The following is a 19,953-nucleotide window of genomic DNA, read 5'->3' on the forward strand; positions in this document are numbered from 1 at the left end:
CCCGCAGCGTTTATTTCGGACGTGGGGACTTCACAGCAGCACGTGCGGGACAGTGGATAGCTTCAGCTTCGTAGACAGCAAAAAATAGAATATATATAATATAATATACTTCTATAGTCAGGTTTAAATACTTATCAAGAATAACTACCTCACTGTTACTAAGGGAGACTACACTACAGACAGGAAGGGCGCCAGCCGGCGCAGACGAGTCCCGGACGGTGGCCGGCCGCTCCCACTGGGTGTGCGGAGTGTCCCGGGCCGCGTCTCCCCCGGTGCTTTGGTGTGCAAGCCGGGTGGGCTGGAGGGCGGGCGGGTGCCTGGTGGGGCGTAGGCAGGAGTTGAGGAGGGAGTTAGAGAGAATACAAATGGGGGAGGAGGGTCCTGGTACACCTACCATATTTCTCCTTCTGCTTTTAGTCACCTGCCTCTTTGAAGAAAGCTTTGCCTACGATTCTTCCTTCTTGAGCTACTGCATGTGACGGGTGGCACCTACAAACGTCCTCCTGTGTTCCTTACACGCTCCTTCACGCTCCTCCTTCCAGTCACGAACTTCCTTCTCCGGGCACCTCCGTGGGCGGGGCCTCCCTTTCTTCCTGCCTCCAGGGCAGTGGGAGGGGGGCTCCACCCCCAGTCACTGGTTCTCCTCTGCCTTGGGGTCTCGGCAGGTGCATTCATCCAAGTCACAGTCGGCCGCAAACGGGATGACCTAGGGGGTCAGAGGAAAGATGGAACAGCCTGCTTTTTGTGCCAAGCGTCACACTTCCCCCGCCGGGTCCCGGAGGAAGTGTGGGAGTCCACGTTCACATCACACCACTGAAATGAACCCTCGGTTCTCACACCCGCACGCCGCCGCGCTTCACTTTCTTCCGTTAGAAGCAGACGGCCCAGCAGTAACTACCCTGGAGGGCGTTTGTGTTATTTTAAGAAGAAGATGGTACAAAATACACACGTCCAGGGCCCTGTAGCTCCTGTTACTGCTACCACTAATGTCTAGACCTGCGGTTGTTAATTTTTTGCTGCATTAGTATCGTTACAAAATCCCTGTAAAGTACGGGATGAATGGTAGCATTTCCCTTTCACAGAGAGGTCAGGTGACTTAACTCCAGGCTGTGACATGCCAGCTGGAACACCAAGGCTCCACAGCCTGGCTCTGCGACTCCTACTGCCCGCTGTCCCTGGAGCAATAGGATGGCCTTTGCCACCTTCATAAGCACGGGGCTCTGCCTTTCTCCAACGGAGGCTGTCCTCGGGCCCGGTGAAACAAGGCCTCTCTCTGCCCATTCTCTGTGGCTGGCCTGCCTCCCCGCTGGGTAGTTAGTTATCCCTCCTTCGTGCCTGAGATGGTCCAAAAAAGTCTGTGCTGTTCGAAGTGCTGCCCCCAGATGAACGCACTTTCGGGATGTCTGTAACTAGCTTCAGGGAGACGGGGGCGTTTGGGACACATGATGTAAAAGTGGCAGAGGTTTCTACCCTCTGGGTGCAGACAATCAAATGAGATAAAAATAGGTACATTTTACTAGTCCAACTGCACTGGGCAGAAGTACCATCTCTTGCGTATTTCTGATTCATCAAACTGGCCAAGTAGCATCGAATAGCTTTGGAGCCCTTGGTTTCTTCATCCACATTACTGTAAAATTTCAGCCTACTGAGTTTCACGTTCAGCTTAAGGATACCTGCGAATTTAACAGAACCCAGAGGAAAAGGAGTAAAAGGCGAAAGGGACCGCTGTTCAGGCTCCGGTTGTGGGAAGGCCCCGGGAGGCTTGTGGTGGCCACTCAGCTGATGCCTGCAACATGCAGATAATGCACTTCATAGGGTTATTCATCTAATTATGGAGCCTAATAACTGGGCTTCACGTCACTGCTCCTCCTGCCTCCCCGAGGTGGGAAGCCACTGTCCCCTGCCTACAGAGATGCTTCCTGGGTGGTAAGCAGGTGTGAGTCTTTCAGTGGCCAAAGCCTTGGCTGTTCTGAAAGCATCACTGGACTGACAATGAGAGACTTAGTATTCTCTTAGAATCTTCCCCGGATCCTGTCGCTTTAGAAGCCCGGTGTTTGCTCATCGTAATTCCTTCTTCTTGACTTTATTCAACAGTCTTCTTGACTGTTGAATAAAAACCGGTTATGAAACACCAAGGGGAGCTAGCCACAGCACGTGACCCGGCCCCCGGGGCTGCTGCCCCCACCCCCCACCCAGCCAGGCGCCCTCGCTTACCTTCTTGGAGGAGAGGGTGGAGGAGCAGCAGTCACCCCCATCGTAATGGCAGTAGGCCCGGTTGTTGATGGTGTCACACCAACCGTCTGCTTGGAAAGGCTGGCAAGGGGGTGGGAGGAGTTCAGTGTCTGAGTCCAGCTTCACCCCACCCCCACTCGCCATCCCCCCAACACAGGAGACCGCAGGGGACAGCCCCAGGGGGCATGCCACAAAGGACCACACATTCTCCAGAAGCTGAGTCTTAAGACAAGACCTGGGGGCCAAGGAACGACGGCATCTCCCCGCAGCACCTGCTCCCGGCCACGCGGAGGCCCGGAAGGGCTCACCTGAACTAACTGATGAACTGTTTTATGTCCTTGTAATAATAGGCCCTTATATCATGCAGGTTACAAAACAGAGTCACACATTTTAACCCTCAACCATCAGGAAAAATCCTGTGCATCAGGCCGAGGTGGCTTTAAAAGTTCTATGTTATCAGCGAGGACACGGAGGTGCAGAGAGATGACAAAAATTGTCATGGGTCATGCAGCCAGAGCCAAACAGAGCTTGGGATCAGGAGGCCTTCCCCTTGACTTCTTGGCGCCTCTCCCAGATTAAAGACCACCACTCCCACCCCTTCTGCGGTGCTCGCGCTTAGAGACCCTGGGAGTTCTAAGGGGTTACAAAGACTCCAAAGCTGGCTGCACAGTGGTCCTCGGGTTAGGGACCCCCGTGCTGGGACAGAGAGCGCCCCCCACGCACAACCACCTGTGCACGGGCTGGACACAGGGTCAGAGCAGAGAAAGAAGGGCTGTTCCCTTCCACTCCTCTCCCCACTGCGAGTCCACAGGAACCAAAGTGGGAAAGGGGCCCAGGCCAAACCAGAGTTAATGGACTGTTTCACCCCAACGGGGAATATAGGGTAAGAATAGCAACAAGCGGTGAAAAACAACCCGGCGGCCCAGGGCACGGTTCCTCTGGAGCCACTCCTGGAGGGGAACAGCGGCCCCCAGCGACCTGGAGGGCCCAGCCGCCAGCCTGCCCACTCAATCACAGCGGCCTTCCCCATCCTCCGACGCCTGACAAGGGCAGGGCCTCGGGAAATTCTCTTTGGGCCACAACATGGTCCCCAGACTCCTGAGTTCTGAGGCCACCTTCCAGTTTACAAGTTCCAGTCACCCTCTCTCCCCCAGGCTCCTTAAATGCCAAACAGGAGGACTGTCCCTGCTTTGCTGTGCGATGATGAGACATGTCACTGATGTCATAAAGAAGAATGGCCATTAAATAATTTGCACCCGTGGACCTACATCAGAACGAGCTCGTCCAAGACCGCACTTCAGGGTTCTGACTGATTCTGTGGGGTCCTGAGGTCGTCTGAGCACCGTTCCAGATGTGTCCCCGCTTGCCAGTCACTAAAAAGCGGCTGCTTGTGGGGCGGAGCTCAACAGCTGTCACCCAGCTGCGGCAATGTCAGCGGACAGCAGGCAGTGAAAATGAATTCTGTTTTCAACACGTGCCTCGCTGGGATAGAAGACAAAAGATTCCGAGATGATCATGTGTCTTTGATGCCAGGGCCAGCTACTCTGGCTCTGGAGAGCTGGGATAGCTACACAATCAGGATTTGGGTCCATCACTGCAGCCAAGTAACAGGACTCAAAATACAACCACCTGCATCCTTAACACCTCTTGACACCTGCGGGCCCTCCCAGGAGGACCAGACACATCCACCGAGATTCTCCCGGGTTTTCTTTTTCTTCTTCAAGTGTTTGGAGTGCCTTTTCTCATACAACGTGGCATCTGTTCCCCATTTTCCTCCAACCTGAACGGACTCATTGGCACAACGTGATCTGTCCCTTCTTTCTTTTTCATGCAACTGTCTATAAAAAAGACCACCGGAAACCCTCTTCCCACTACATAAGTATGGCTTCGGTATGGAGGATTAAAGAGAGAGCTTCCTTTTCACGAGAGCAATGGAAACATTTGGAGGGACCAGCAAAGGGTGCCGGGGAATCCGTCTTTCCAAAGTACTTCCAGGCATGGCTTCTCACCCAAAGGACACCAGGGAAGATACACTGGAAGGAGCAGAAACGATCTGGGAACCTTCTCTAGAAGCTGCTTCTTTTCTGCCCTTAAAGGGTCATCTGGGAAGAGAAGGGAATTTATAAAAAAGGAGCAGAAATACCGAGAAAAGGTTGGAAAGACACGAGTATTTAATTTACTATATACCTATTAGAATTAATTGCTCCTCCCCCAACCTGCCAAAAACAACTTCTCCACCCGAAACAAACAGAGGCTCCCGTGGCAACGCGGCCTGGGGAAGAAGCTTGCAATGGAAAAACTAGGAAGGGAAAAGTGACTAACTGACCCCAGGTTTCTTACGCCTCTGAAGACTGGATGGAGACTAGGAGCTCTAAATCTCAGGAACTGAAAGGTCTCAGACGCGGACGTCGCTCCTTCCAGAGTGTGTTTCAAATACCTGAACGCTTTTCCTTTAGAAGCCACTTCTTCATTTTAACCATTTTTGACCAAATAAAAAACCTTTATAAAATGTCTACATCCTTGACTTTTAATAACGTAGAGACTACAAAGTCATCGACGTGAACGCTTCTCACACACACACTCTCTCTCTCTCTCTCTCTCTCTCTCTCTCTCTCTCTCTCACACACACACACACACACACACACACACACACCATTTATCCCTGAGCCTGCCTAACTCAAGCTTCTGAGAATCATGCGTTAATGGCTCATCTAAGAGAGTCTGGGTGGCTCCTCTCGGGAAGAGTGAGCTCGATGTTGTCTCCTGCAGGCGGCGCTAGAAGGCTTTTCTCGCCAGGCTCCCTGGGCTCACTGCATCCCAGGCACACAGGGTGGCCAAGTACACGGCTGCGTGTAAGCGAAGGCATACAAAGAGGAAGGGCTGATCGTCTCTCCTACCTACGGTGCTTTGGAAACTTCTCAGAAGTAAAGATGATGTCTTTGTGTTATGTTACCTAGTGATAACCTGTTGAAGGTGTGGCTGGGAGTCAGCCACAGAGGTGGTGGCCCTGTCTCTTGTGTATGGGTGTAGTTACTCATTCGATCGGTCAACGTTGCTTATCCCACACGTAGAGATGCTGGGCTCGGTTATGGGGATATGGAAATAAACACACCGAACACAGCTCCAGCCCTGGGGAGAACCCACTGTAAGCACGTGCTGCTGACTGGTGGGACGAGAGCTACCACGGAGATGTGGGTGGGAGAGAAGCGCCTAATCCGGATTTGGGGGCAGGGGACATGCACGAGCCTTCAGGGGCTCTGCGCATAGCCCTTGTAGAGGACACCTGGGGCTGGATGACTGGGGGAGGAAGAGGGGCCTGGGAAGAAGAGGGTGACCGCAGAGGGCTGGATGGCCCCAGACTGCCTAGCGCAGGGTGCACCCTCGGGAAGAGGTCCATCGGCTTTGACTGATTAGCTGGTAACTCCTCTATGACTTGAATTTGATTAAGGACATTTTTCTTCTATGGCTTATAACACAATTCATGACCGCAGTGATGCTTTAGAAAGGTTCGTTTGGACTTGAGGTCTTCTAACCCACAGGTTGGGATCTCGGCCAGAGTGCCCATGTCCCCTTGGGTGAGACAGGAGCAGAGTCCCGATCGAGCCTCTGAGGCGGGCTGTAGGCCAGGAGAAGGCGTCAGCAGGTTTTGCCTAAGGCCTAACCCATGTTCGTTCTCCCACATCACTTCCCATCGAAACCCTCCGGTTACGGGAATAACAAGTCAGCCCCACAAGAAGCCCCTTGTCCAGGGGAGCTAAGGCGCCACACCCCAGGGAGCCCCTGTCACAGTAAAAGCTCTGTGTGAAAGCACACTCATTGAGTGTGCGTGTGCGTCTCTTCTCTCTTCCTCTGACGCTCCACTGGACAGTGACCTCTGACCTGGCTCTCTTCTGCCTTAACTGGAATGGACAGCCAGCTGTGTTCTCGCGGTCTGGCCTACATGCAAGGCTCTCTTTCAAACTCAGGGGCAAAATGTGGGAGGCCTGGGAGGCCCTGCAGGGACCCTTGATGACCAGGACACTGCCATTTTTTTTTTTTAAGGGCCATAGACACAGAAAATCCTAAGGCTGAATGGAGATGTGAAGGCCACTTAGTACAAAATTCTCATCCTTCTAACAGCGAAGCGGAGCCTTCACAAGGTCGAAGGTCTTGCTTGTTTGCACGGGTGGCTAGTGGCAGCCCTCGGGGCAGCCCCAAATCCCGGGATTCTTAATCTGATGTTCTTCTCACCATACCAGGCCCCCATGACTTGATGATTTCATTACCCTTTTAATTTACCGGGAATGCAGGTGACATAAATTCCTCTGGCACCTCTGCATAAAGGGCTCAGGTGTGGAGGCATTCATACTGAAGTCACCCAGAGACCCGAGACAGAAACTAAGAAGGGATCGTCTATACACATGATCTCCATTCCCTAGACCCCCAGCAATTCACTTCCATTTTTCCCAGTTGCGAGTCCAAGGTTACCCCCAGCAAGCCACCAGGCACAGTGGCTCCTCCCAGCCCTGGGGCTTAGTTGGTTCGATTTGCGGAGGGGCCGATTTTCCCGGAGGAAGCAGCACTGTGCCCCCTCCCATCAGCAGATGCCTGCAGTGCAGAGACGTGCATTTCTGGTCCCAGAAAGCTACGGCCAGGAGTGCTTATCTGCTCCTTCTGCTCACTGCCATCACCGGAGGCAAGAGGAAGCAAAGTGCTTCCACCACCCACCACCACGCTCACCCCGTGGGGCGGTAAGTGCCAATGAGCTCACATTTGTGGGTTTGCAGCAGTCTTCTTGGAAAATGTAAAAGGAAAACAGCACCCCTGAGTCGGACTGAGCGGGAGGAGCTTCTCACATGCAACCTCCCCTGGAAAAGCTTACCGGCCCCCGGACCCAGAGACCTCTCCCTGCCCTGTGTTACTGTGGCACACTTTACTCATCTATACGTGACAGAGGTTAACCCTCTGACAGCACGGTCAAGGGCCCCGAGTCGAACGGTCTTCTTAGTCCCATACACTAGTTCAATGCCACCGCACAGCCGGCTCTCCACAGATAAACAAGTGTGCTGGTGGCTAACTGCATTTCCTTGGCACACTGGGGGGCCAGGTCCTCGTTTTCGCTATCCCTCTACTCTAGGGGGTCTACCAGGCATGCCGCTGCTGCACAGGAACCACGTGACGCAGACACGGATCCCGCTGTCCGGGGCACAGCGTCCTTTTCCTTCTCTTGTGTAAACCCAGACACCGTCGTCAGACGTGGGAGTGGGCACAGATTTTGTGTGCACTTGCCCCACCAGGCGTCGCATTGGTGCCCGTTCATTTCTGAGTGGGGAGAGATAGTAGAATATACCACCTGAAAGTTCTCCTTTGATCAATAAGCCTAAAATGCTGGATCGAATTTAAGCATTCTCTCAGTTCTCCAGCTGGGAGACTAGGAGGGAAGGGAGATCACCAGGGGCCCCAAACAAGAAGAAGCTGAAATCCGGAGCAGACAAAGAAGGCAGTGAAACCTCGGCTGTCCTGGGAATGTTTGCAAAGACTTGTCATCAGGTGGCTGGGTTTTCACAGCCACGTGGGAACGGAGCCTGGGTCGGGGCCTCTGCCAGGCAGGGAGCTTGTCGGTGGCTCTGTCGGTACTGTGGCCCAGAGTCTGCCTGTGAGGGCTGCTATGCAATGACACAGTCACATGGCGACGCTGCACAGCTAGGTCGGCTCACCTGGAAGCCCGAGACTGCTGCTACCTACCAGCACTGAGGCCTGCGCGATTCAAATCCAGGCCTTGGCCAACTCACTGATCACTAAGATACGAAGGAGCTGCTGAGTTACCAGCTAGCGGTTGAAACTGCAAAGAGGACCTTCTTGAAGGTCACGGGCCTGCTCCACAAACCATGGATCAGCATTGCCATTGGAAGGAAGGCAACGCCCCTCCTGTTGGCTGGGCGGAGGGAAGCAGCCTCACCTGGTGGCCCTGAGAGAGGGCTCACCGTGCGGGGTCTAGCCTTGTGGTCTGGTGTGCTTTGCCGGCCCACGTGAGGTTGCAGAGTTTCTGTGCAGGGCTTCAAGCCTCTGCCTGAGCAACCCCCCAACCCTCAAAAGAAGAGCGAGTGTGGACCGTCCCAGGGTCTGAAAGAGGAGCCCGGTGATGGTCAGCTCCCTTCTCTGACACCAAAACCAAAGCGCAGTCCCAGAACGGGCATCACGGCAGCACAAAACCCCATCTCTTCCACCAGAAACATGTGGGATAAATGGAGATCAAAAAATAGAAGCAAACAGTGACTTCTTGTAGTTTCCCTGTAGAAAAACCAGTTTGAAGATGAGTATCATCTGTGATGTTGGTGCCAGGATGAATGTGCTTTTTCGGGAGGATCCAAACTGTATTTTCTATAAAGATCAGAACCTGGCTGCCAAAGGTTTGGATGGAAATGGCTAAAGCTTTTATCCTAATAATTGTTAGAGTATATTTGAATTTTTATTTTTTGACAGTACAAGGATTTCAATGTAGTTTCAGTGAGAATCATAAACTCATTGTCATCTGTTGTGTTTAAATGAACACTGACACTTGAAAGAGTGTTGTGTAAATATTGTGGTATTAAATATTATTACATGTAATATTAAAATTACCAAAAAAATAGAAGCAAACAAAATAAGGTCAAATGACTTCTTTCACCCATAATATTTCCATCTGCTTCCAGGTGCCTGGAGCTTAACAGCTGCTGCCCGGGAAGAAGGCCGGGGCAGTGGGCGTGGTGGCTGCGGGCAGGGGTACGGTGTTAGATGGATCTGTGCCCAGGTTTCAGCTTGGCCTTAACGCCTGTGAGGCTCTGAACAAGCCGCTGGCATCCTCGGTCGTGCGGGAGGAGAACACCCACCTCGTAGGGGTGTTGTAAGGAATGACCGGGCACATGGAGGGTCAGCGCTCAGCCCATGGCAGCAGGGGTCAAGGCCTCCTAGTTTTATGCAGGCGTCTGCAGCTGTGGGCTGGGGTCGGGGTCCCCTCCACAGAGACTCTGGTTGGGAAAATGTCACGATTCCACCACCGACACTTTAACAGAGTCACAGCCCTGGGTGTGCCCTCGCCTGTGAGCCTCCTGCCTGTTCCTTTCCCCACCCACGCACCCATCTGAGTCAGGAAGCCGGTCGGGGGATGAGGGAGGGGGCACGGGGCTTATACAAACAGAGTGGGGCAGGCCCCACTGGCTTCTGGGAATGAAGGCGCTCCTCAAAACCATCATGGAGATGTGGGTGTCTCGGCCCTGGAAAACCCCAAACCGTCACTGACACCTCCTCCCTGACGTGCGCCACAGGCAAACAGGAAGGTGAGAAGACTCGCTGGGCCGTAGCCTTCTGCCAGAACAAGCCCCTGGAAGCCCCTTTCGTTTGGCTGCAAACAGAGCCCCAGCGGCAGGCTTTCCACCTGACTCACACGCAGCTGTCTCTCCTCTTGGTCCCACGTGGCCCCCAGGCTTCTCGCCCACTCCCGAGGGGGTGGGCGGGGGGCGTTAGATCCCCAAATACTGCAGAGGGGTCGGGGATGCTTACAGAGAGGCTGCATTTATCTGGGCCAGAAAAATGCCAGCTCCGAGTCAGAGCCCCGCTTCTCAAGAGAGAGCCATGAGAGGAGAACAGCTCTCCCTGGGTTCCTGTCACGCTACCGGAGGGGACTTCAAAACAAATGACACAGCCCTCCTGCAAGTCTGTGATCTGTTCTGGGGAGAAACGCCCCTGCAGCGACCCCCTGCTCCGGCCAGGGTGCGTCCTGGCCTTCGTGTGGCCCAGAGGCCTCCCCCGGGGTGGGACGCGCTGTGCCTTTGCTCTCATCCCCTCCGCTTGTCACCCAAACTACCCGAGACCGTGGCAGCACCCAGTGCTCTACTCCCCGCACCCCCTTATTCCTTCGGCAAAGCCCCAAGTCCCTGTCAAGGTCACTGTCTGGTTCTGGAGCGTCAGAGCCAACCCCATGCCCTGAAGCAAAACCCGAGCCTTTTCCTCCTCCTCCCTCAGTCTCACTGGATCCGCCAAGCTTCCCCTTTTCTCTGGAGCAGCGGACCCCAAGTGGTTGCTAGTCCAGGTTTGATAAGGCCCGTGATTGCCACCCCTTTGCTGTCAAACTCTGATTTCTCAGCCGCGCCCACCTCCCTCCTGGCCCCACACAGCAAGGCTTCTGAAGACACTGTCTGGTGGCCATTGGCTGGTTCCCGGGTGGCCTGACTGCTGGGCCCTGGAGTACCGATGTTTGTGACGGCTCCCAGCAACCAGTGAAGGCGCACCACCAAACCCCACTCGTGTCTCCGTTGCGAGGCTGGCGGGCTGTTAATTCTCCTGATTTTGCTTTTGCTGCTTTCATGTTGGGGGTGGCATAGGTGCCCTGCAAGCTCCCCCAACACTGTCTTGCCGGATGGCATTGGGCTTCTTTAAAACAGGAATGGATCGCCTGCTGTTTGTCCTGGGAATCTTCTGCCCCCTCTCCAGCTGACTGGAGCCAGCCCACGGCAGGGCAGGGTCGGAGAGAGAAACTTTGAACACAAGAGGCTTGCCCTCTGCAGCAGCCGGGGGTGACACTTCCTCTTTGTGCCCTTTACTATCATTCCTGCTTTCTCCCCTCAGCACTAAGGCCCTCGTGTCAGAACAAAGCCTCGTATACTGCAGTGGGCGCTTAACAAGTATTTGGTGAGTGAGACTCCCGGGTCCCAGTCGACTTCATAAGCTAAGGAGGCAGGACATTTCTTCCTTTCCTCTCCGCCTGCCTTTGCCCAAGATGAGGCACCTTTTCTCTCTCTTGTTCCCTGGCCTCCCCAGATATCTGTTCTCATTATCATTACTCTCTAAAACGTCACCTGGAAGCAGCCTGGTGTGACCTTCCAGCTACAGCCTCACTTCCGGTAGATCCTTCCAGAACCCAGCTTAAAGATTTGGAAGAATGTAACTGAGAGCAGAATCTCAGGCCACCGCAGACACCTTGCTGAGCAGGTGGGACCCGCTGCCTGGCCCCAGCCACCTCTGTGGGTCCTCACTCACCCAGGCCCTCCTCTCCTGGTCCTGAGCCAAGACCACTCCCCACGTGACTGGTACCAGCTGTGCGTGGTGTTCAAGAGCCCACACAGCTCTGGGAGATGGAGGAGAGGACAGGATGAGGAAACTGTAGGAGTCCGAGGTGGGAAACCCGCAGCCGGGAGAAAGGGACAGAGAGCACGCGGATCCTGGTGGATGGCCCAGGGCAGGCTGCTGGGCTCCTGCTTGGACTTCCGGCCTCTACTTCCCTCTGTCCCCGTCTCTGGTGCCCCAGCCGGCCTACAGTTCATGGGAGGCGAGGCCGGCCTGGGCAGCCCCTGCCACGCATGCTCACCGCCGCCCCGCGCGCCCCCATGCCCTCTTGCCAGGCAGCTCGGCATGCCTTGGCTCCCGGGCCTGCCCCTGGAAAGTGACTGGGAATGAGACTGTGGGAGGAAACGACAATATTCATTGTGTGGGTTACATATTTTTCTTGGCTCTCCTGCTGTTTGTTGAGCGTCTTATTTTTTTCCCTGCCCCATTCTCTCTCATTCCTTCCCCCCTCCCTCCCTCCCTCCATCTCGTTCTCGTCCGCAGCAATCAAGCACACGCAGAGAAATTTCGAGGAGAGAGCAGAGACTTCTAGGGTGGAAATCGAAGGGGTTCCCAAAGCCCTTTGCCACACCTGGCTCTTCACGGAGACCTTGCACTTGGGAAAAATCTAAATCTACACTCTTTTGGGTTTTCACAAGTGTGCACGGGGTATAAACACAGCACTTGCTTCCTCTCACACCCTTTTTCTATATAGATATGGAATATATGTTTATGTATGTGTGAATATGTATACATGTTACACACAAACAGGGCACATATATGATATATACTTTTCATATATGATATATGTGTATACAGCTAATATATGGTATTTATACTACATATATATAACCCTAAAACGTATTTCTATTTTATACAGACATACGCGTACGTTAGAATTTCTTGGAAGCTCCAGGCATAAGAAATAAATCTAAACGTAGAAATATTTTTACGAACACCGTTCCATCACGCAGAAGCAAGACGCTAGTTTTATTGCACGTGGGGCATGTGCTGTGTGCAAGGCCTGTCCTCCCACCCTTAGGGGCCCCTCACGACAACCCGGGAGGCTGGTGTTGTGACCGCGCCCATTTTACGGATGGAAAGGACAAGGACCGGCGTTGGGGTGGCACCTGTCTGAGGACACAGCATCCCCGTCCGAGGCCCAGGCCCGTGCTGGCCATCCTGGCATGCGTGGCTACAGGCCTCCAGCACTATCGTGCGACAGCGAGCTGTCCCTCTCGGCTCCTCAGTGCTGCACGCCTGGCCCGGCCTCGCCCCGCGCTGTGAGCACGAAGCAGCCCCTTTCTGTCTGGGGGAAAGCCAGTGTCGCAGACGTCCAGGACACAGGTGTCGCCTGGGGTATTCGACTTTGAATCTACCCCAGGAGCCCTGGGCACCCGGAGGGACCCGTAGTGAACGCGCCCCTCCGTGCAGGGCCGCACAGTGGATTCTGTGCCCGACACATGACGAAGTCCTTGTCCTTAAGCTCCGGAGCCATTGGCCCTGCAAAAGGCAGGATCTGAACGGCCGCGGAGACAACAGGGAAGAAGCCGCAGGCCAGCGGAGGAGGAAGTAATTAATGGCTGGGAGCCACAGTCCCGAATAGGAAAGGGGCTGGGACAGAGCAGAAAGGCTTCTCGGAATGTGGGACTAGGCTTATCTTTGAGGACGGACAGGATTGGAGAGGAGAAGTGAGGAGGAAAATCCCAGCAGCAAGGCACCTACAAACTGGGGTTTCGGGGGGCCAAAGACAAGATGTATCTATCTGTGGCTCCCTGCCGTGAGGACAAACGGCCCAAGTTTGGAACTAGGGCAGAATCTCCACCCGGAGGAATCCAGTCCGTGTCCTGAAGTCGACAGGGAGCAACAGAAGGTGGTGTTTGTGTTGCCGTTCCTTCTCGTTTTGTTTTTGAGCAGAAGAACAGGACAGAAGTTGTGCTTCCCGCGTCGGATCTGGGAATGGTGGGGAGCGTTCGAGAGAGGAAGGGAGGGATGCGCAGCAGGCCGAGGCTGACCTCCAGCAGACGTGAACTGAGAACAGGAATGGCTGGGAGTCAGACAAAAAAGAAAAGGCGGGCAGGAGGGAAGGCTGTGGAGGAAAACTGTCAGGACTTGGTCATATTTGCGTAGAAGACCAACAGGGATGGTTTGTCTACGACGCTTCGACTATTCATATCGTGCTAACCATTTCTCAAAAATAAAATCTCTCATTAAAAAAAAAAAGCTAGAAAGAATCCTTCCTAAATCTCAGGACTGCGGGACGCTGTACACATCTGCTTCTTCCACAGCGACACGGGCTGCAAGGCCCCCGCGTCCTCCCCCTGCCCGACTCGGCCAGGCTCTCCCCACAGTGCAGACGGGACTATTTTGTCACCCCAGTAACATCCAGGTCCAGCCGAGTTGAGGAATGGCAGGAGGGAGGTGTCGTGTTTATTCTAGAATAGGTTCTTGCCAACAGTCTTGTTTCTCTTAGCCCTGGTCTCATTTTTAGTTCCTGCGCCTGTGAACGGCTCCAGTTGTGGGGCTGATTATTGTGGTTCTCGGGGCCTCGACCTGTCACGCCGTCCTTGGCCGTCAGCGGCCTCCTCTCGTCTCCGTGGACTGGGCGGTCCGTCCAGTCTCACTCTCTCCCATATGGAAGCCGTTCTCAAGTGAGCAGCTTTGTTTACATTCCCTTTATCGACGGGACGCTCGCTCGTCTGGGTCTCACTCACTCAACCACTGGGCGGCCGCATCTGTTTCACAACAGGCTCTGCCGACCTAGGTCCTCGGTCTCCGATCCTGGAGAAGCAGGGTTCCCCGGCATGCCTCCCCTTTCTCCTCTTTCTCTGGCTTCAAGCTCGCAAAGCCCAGCAAGGTGTCCCAGCAGGGGGCCAGCAACCCGCGGTCATCCCTCAGCTGAGTTTTCTGAAAGCCCTGCATTCCTGGTTCAGGTGCTGATTGTTTCCTTTCGATCTTCCTCCCAGTTGAAGAACGGAGACTCTGGGAACAGACCGCCTGGGTTCATGGACGAGTCCTGCACGTGGACAAGCACTCCGCCCTTCCGTTTCCCCACCAGTGACACGGGAATGCCAATGATGGCGCTAACTCCTCAGAGTGTGTACCCGGCACACAGTGAACGCTCCCTAAGTCAGTCCGTGTGCTGTGGGAGCAGGGTGGGTCTGTTTGTTTCCTGAGTGTGCTGAGCCCGCACACTCTGGGTACTGATGTCCCCTGCCAGTGGAGAGGGACAGCAGCCCTCCCGGAACTGGCTGCTGGACAGCCCATCCTTCCCCTCTCAGAACTGTGACCGGAAATCCCAGGTATCTTGTTTGCCTTGCCCAACTATGGGGATGGAATGACTTTATATAACATCTCCTTAGCAGGCAAAAGAGATGAGCCAAGTTACCTGAAATACTAATCGCCTCTCTTACGTTCTCCTGTTGACAGCTGAGGTGTTGCAGAAACACTGTGTCCAGGTTCGGCTTTGGTCCCCTGCTCTCCTTTTCATTTTTTTCCCATCATCCCTACCTCCATGCTGGACTCTGCTCCCCCTGACTGCACCCCGAAACACTGTATCCATCCATCCCTGCCACAGTATCTGCTACTCTCCTGCCCTTCTAGAAAGCAGCTGGCATACTGAGGAGCCAGGGACAAATACGGATCTGCAACTAAATAAAACATAAGCATTAAGGCAAAAAAAAAAAAAAAAAAAAAGACTTTGTGGAGAGTTAGGAACTTTGTGAGCCATATGGGACAGACAAGTATTTGGGGGAGAAAGAGGAGCATACACAACACCTCCAAAATTACGTGGTGAAGGCAGCCACTTACTAAGCAAAACCGAGAGAGCCAGTCCTGTGTATCATTTTCTGCCCAGGCGAAGTGAGCACAAGCAAAACCCACGTTGTGACAGGCTGAACTGGGTTGCCCCAAAAGGTGTATGTTGAAGCCCCAACTCCCACTACATTGGTATTTGGAGGTATGGCCTTGGGAGGCAATTACTTGATGGGACCAATGCCTTTCTAAGAAGAGACACTGAGCTTCCTCTCTGTCACGTGTAGACACAGCGAGAAGGTGGCCATCTGCACCAGGAAGCTAAATCAGCCCGCACCTTGGCCCAGGAATTCCCAGGCCTCCAGAACCCTGAGAAATAAATGTCTGCTGTTTAAGCCACTCAATCCATGGTATTTTGTTACAGCGGCCCAAGTAGACGAACACACGAGCCTTATTCAGGGAATTTACTAATTTAGCTATTTTTACTGATTTGTCAACCCAAAGAATTCCCAGAGGCCCTGTCTGAAAAGAGGGGCTGGGAAAGGGGTTAGGAGAAGGACAGGCAGGAGGCAGCTCTCATGGGGAGGCCGAGAAGTTACAAGATCGCCAGCTTTGGCCCTTCGGTGATAGACAACTTGGGGAGGGTCTGGCTCTGGGCTGGGCGCCCACGCAGGCAGGAAACGGGGGCAGGTGAGTACGGCCGACAGGGACTCTCCACACAGCTACAGCGTCACCAGGGCCCTGAGGGGTTCCTAGGCCAGAGACTGGCCACCCCCAGAACCCCCAGTGCTGCAGACACGCACCACCGGCTTGGCCATTTCTCCCATTAGAGAGACTTCAGCTGAGTCTAATCTCACTTTTTAATGAGTCCCCACATCGCCCGGTGAGGCGGGTTAATGTGATTATCCATGTTCCACTGACGGGGAAAATGAGACCGAGGGCCGTGCCCAGGGACCTGTGGGAAATGAGCAACGGAGGGGAAAATTAAACTGAAGCATTTTAAACTTCCAAACCGGCCCACAAGGGAGAGGACATCGGGGAGTGGGTCTCACCTCTGTCTGGTCAGGATCTTTCCAGCTGGATAATGCACATTCAATTTACTACTTGGTGTCTCCAATTAACAAATAAATTAAAAAATAAAATACTAACTCTATTTCCGAAACCCAGTATGTCATATTCGATGCATAAGAAATTTACGAAATAACATGCCAGGAGCAGCCAAAGCAGAGAATAAAATGAGCCTTGCGTAGCCAGATGTGAATATTAATTGACTATTTATGACATGTTTAATATCGAACTGGATCGTGGGGGTGGGTACACACACAGAAGCATCCAACATGCCTCCTGACCTCTAGAAACGGACCTAACCGGACCTTCAAAGCAGGTCCCCCAACACAAATACAGAGAGCACACACTCCCAACCACAGAGAGAGGAGCGGGTTCTGCTCATTGTTCCCCACGGTAGGCGTTGGAGGGTCACGTGTTGGCAGACTGCTGGCCGAGTGCATCTCACAGCCAACTGAGCCACCACTGTGAGAAGGGGCCCGAGTGTCATCCATCCCCCTCCCACCCAGTCAGCTTCCTTCCCAACTCCCCTCTCGCCATCACACCCAACACCTCAACAGTCCCCAGTCCACTGCAGAAACGGTTTTATGCTCAGCCTCTTCTACCCCTTCCCTTTCCACTTCCTCTGTCCAGGGACGGGGCTGTTATTTAGTTCAGGTGAGAGATGATAAGGTGCTGGCTGTCGAGGTCCAAATGTGCCACCATGGTTTTCCCCCTACACTGTCTAAGTCTTAGTGCCTCGTCTCTGTGACGCTGGCGTTCACGCTCGCCGGCTAGCTCTGCATTTCACCGACCGACTTGCAGAGGCCACATGGCCACGCTACCGTAAACGGGAGGGAAAGCAGGAATGACGTGCTGTTTCTGGTCCAAGGACTCGGGGGTTACTGGCCTTTGTCTCTATTTTGTCTCTGCCTCTTTGGGGGCAGCCATGGAGACCACACCCTGAAGGGACAGAGGAATAAGATGGATGGGATGGATGGGTGCCCTAGATGGGTGAGTGAGAAATACATCCTCCTGTTAAATCACAGAGGCTTCAGGGCCAGTTGGTGCCCACAGCCTGTCCTGATGAACTCAGTGTTTATAAGCCTCCGTTGGATCAATACTGGCCACAGAGTAAAGTCCAAACTTGACTTGGCACCCAAGAGCCTGAGTGATCTACCCCCCCCCCCCACACTTAGGTCTTCAACCTCAAAATATTCCACACTTGCTCACGTTCCCCAAGATCGATTTCACCGAGCAGACTAGCACTGTTTTCTGTGACACGCCACCGGTGTCATGGGGTTGTCTGCTATGCAGCATTATCGTAGCAACGCTTGAATAATACAGGAATTGCTGTCAGAAGTGGGGGCCTGCCAGGATAAACCCTGAAACACTGCTACTAGAATGGCATATCAGGGAGCAAAGGAACCGTTTCAGGAAGCTGTAAAATCAAATAGCTCTTTAAGTAGTGGCAAGACGTTTGATTAAATGTTTCCTGCAGTCATGGGGGAAGTTACAATGTTCACTGTTACAACTTGCAGATCAGACAATTTACTTGGCAGCCTATTGGCTTTGGGTAAAGAGTGTTAAAGAAGAATTTACTAGGGTCAGCTGGTGGTTACTACTGTCCTGTGATAAAGGACTGCCAGGAAGCGAGCTCGGCAAGGGCTTGCTGCTTTGCCAGCAGAAATGACAGGGACTACACGACACTGGAGCTTCCAGGGCTTGTTGCACCAAAACACCAGGCTGTTTCTCCTCTGCCACCGACCGGCCCAAGATACAACCCAGGGGTGTTCTGGGCTCGCAAGGCTATCTAAGACTCAAGTTAAAACTTCCTCTCAGGCAAAGACCAGATCAAGGGGTGGACTTATTAAGACTCTTTTTAAAAAATATATTTATTGATTATGCTATTACAGTTGTCCCATTTCCACCCCTTCACTCCATAGTGCCCACCCCCCCCTCCCACATTCCTCCCCTATAGTTCATGTCCATGGGTCATACATACAAGCTCTTTGGCTTCTACATTTCCTATACTATTCTTACCCTCCCCCTGTCTATTTTCTACCTACCATTTATGCTACTTATTTTCTGTACCTTTCCCCCCTCTCACTCCCCTGTTGATAACCCTCCGTGTGATCTCCATTTCTGTGGTTCTGTTCCTGTTCTAGTTGTTTGCTTAGTTTGCTTTTGTTTTTGTTTTAGGTGTGGTTGTTAACTGTGAGTTTGCTGTCATTTCTACTGTTCATATTTTTTATCTTTTTCTTAGATAAGCCCCTTTAACATTTCATATAATAAGGGCTTGGTGATGATGAACTCCTTTAATTTGACCTTATCTGAGAAGCACTTGATCTTCCCTTCCATTCTAAATGATAGCTTTGCTGGATAGAGCAATCTTGGATGTAGGTCCTTGCCTTTCATGACTTGGAATACTTCTTTCCAGCCCTTTCTTGCCTGTAAGGTCTCTTTTGAGAAATCAGCTGACAGTCTTATGGGAACTCCTTTGTAGGTAACTGTGTCCTTTTCTCTTGCTGCTTCTAAGATTCTCTCCTTCTGCTTCATCTTGAGTAATGTGATTATGATGTGCCTTGGTGTGTTCCTCCTTGGGTCCAGCTTCTTTGGGACTCTCTGAGCTTCCTGGACTTCCTGGAAGTCTATTTCCTTTGCCAGATTAGGGAAGTTCTCCTTCATTATTTGTTCAAATAAGTTTTCAATTTTTTGCTCTTCCTCTTCTCCTTCTGGTACCCCTATGATTCGGATGTTGGAACATTTAAAGATGTTCTGGAGGTTCTTAAGCCTCTCCTCACGTTTTTGAATTCTTGTTTCTTCATTCTTTTCTGGTTGGATGTTTCTTTCTTCCTTCTTGTCCACACCATTGATTTGAGTCCCAGTTTCCTTCCTATCACTATTGGTTCCCTGTACATTTCCCTTTGTTTCTCTTAGCATAGCCTTCATTTTTTCATCTAATTTGTGACCAAATTCAACCAATTCTGTGAGCTTCCTGATTACCAGTGTTTTGAACTGTGCATCTGATAGGTTGGCTATCTCTTGGTCGCTTAGTTGTATTATTTCTGGAGCTTTGATCTGTTCTTTCATTTGGGCCACTTTTTTATCTTGGCGCGCCTGTTACGTAAAGGGGCGGAGCCTTAGGTGTCTACTGGGGTGGGGTAACGCTGGTTGCTGCGCTGTGACACTGCATATGGGGGAGGGGCCGAGAGGCAGTAATGGCGCCTGCTCCACTCTCTGCCAGACCTCAGTCACTCCCTCCATTACCCACAATCAAACTGGGCCCCTCTGGTGCTGATTCCCGAGTAGGTGGGCCTGTGCATGCTCTAGGCCTCTGTGGGTCTCTCCATGGAACTCTCCTGTGAGGCTGGGAGTTTCTCCTGCTGCCGCCCCAACCCCCACAGGTGTTTTCAATCAGAGGTTTGAGGCTTTATTTCCCCGGTGCTTGGAGCTCTGGGTTGCAAGGTCTGCTTCACTCCCCCGCTGTTCTTCCCAGTTTATCTCTGCGCAAATGTGGGGCAGCGGGGTCTGCTAGCTGCAGCCTGGCCTGCCCCGTTCCACAATCCGCCACCTAGCTGGGTCCACCAGCTGCCGCCTTGCTGCGAGTCCTCACTGCCCAGCTGCCTGTCTCCGCCCCTCCTACTGGTCTGGATGAGTGTGTCTTCTTTATCTCCTTGGTTGTCGGACTTCCATACAGTTCAATTTTCTGTCAGTTCTGGTTGTTTTCTGTTTTTAAATTGTTGTCGTCCTTCTTTTGGTTGTGCGAGGAGGCGCAGTGTGTCTACCTATGCCTCCACCTTGGCCGGAAGCCTTATTAAGATTTTTCACTGAACAAAGTGACTCACAGAAAAGAGATTAGGG

The 19,953-nt window shown here is 52.8% G+C and overlaps 1 protein-coding gene across 1 annotated transcript in view; it reads right to left on the minus strand.

The window, feature by feature from the left end:
* The window catches only part of PAPPA2 (pappalysin 2), a 207,889-nt gene continuing 187,936 nt past the window's right edge, over positions 1 to 19,953 (minus strand). Inside the window, exons 23-24 of the mRNA XM_024551729.3 lie at positions 2,215 to 2,313; positions 1 to 706 (exon numbers count right to left, since the gene is read on the minus strand). Coding sequence (XP_024407497.2) covers positions 632 to 706; positions 2,215 to 2,313 — 174 coding nt within the window. The 3' untranslated portion in view covers positions 1 to 631. The remainder of the gene's footprint in view (positions 707 to 2,214; positions 2,314 to 19,953) is intronic.

The sequence above is a fragment of the Desmodus rotundus genome, chromosome 12 (genome assembly GCF_022682495.2).
Source record: "Desmodus rotundus isolate HL8 chromosome 12, HLdesRot8A.1, whole genome shotgun sequence".
Taxonomy (NCBI): domain Eukaryota; kingdom Metazoa; phylum Chordata; class Mammalia; order Chiroptera; family Phyllostomidae; genus Desmodus; species Desmodus rotundus.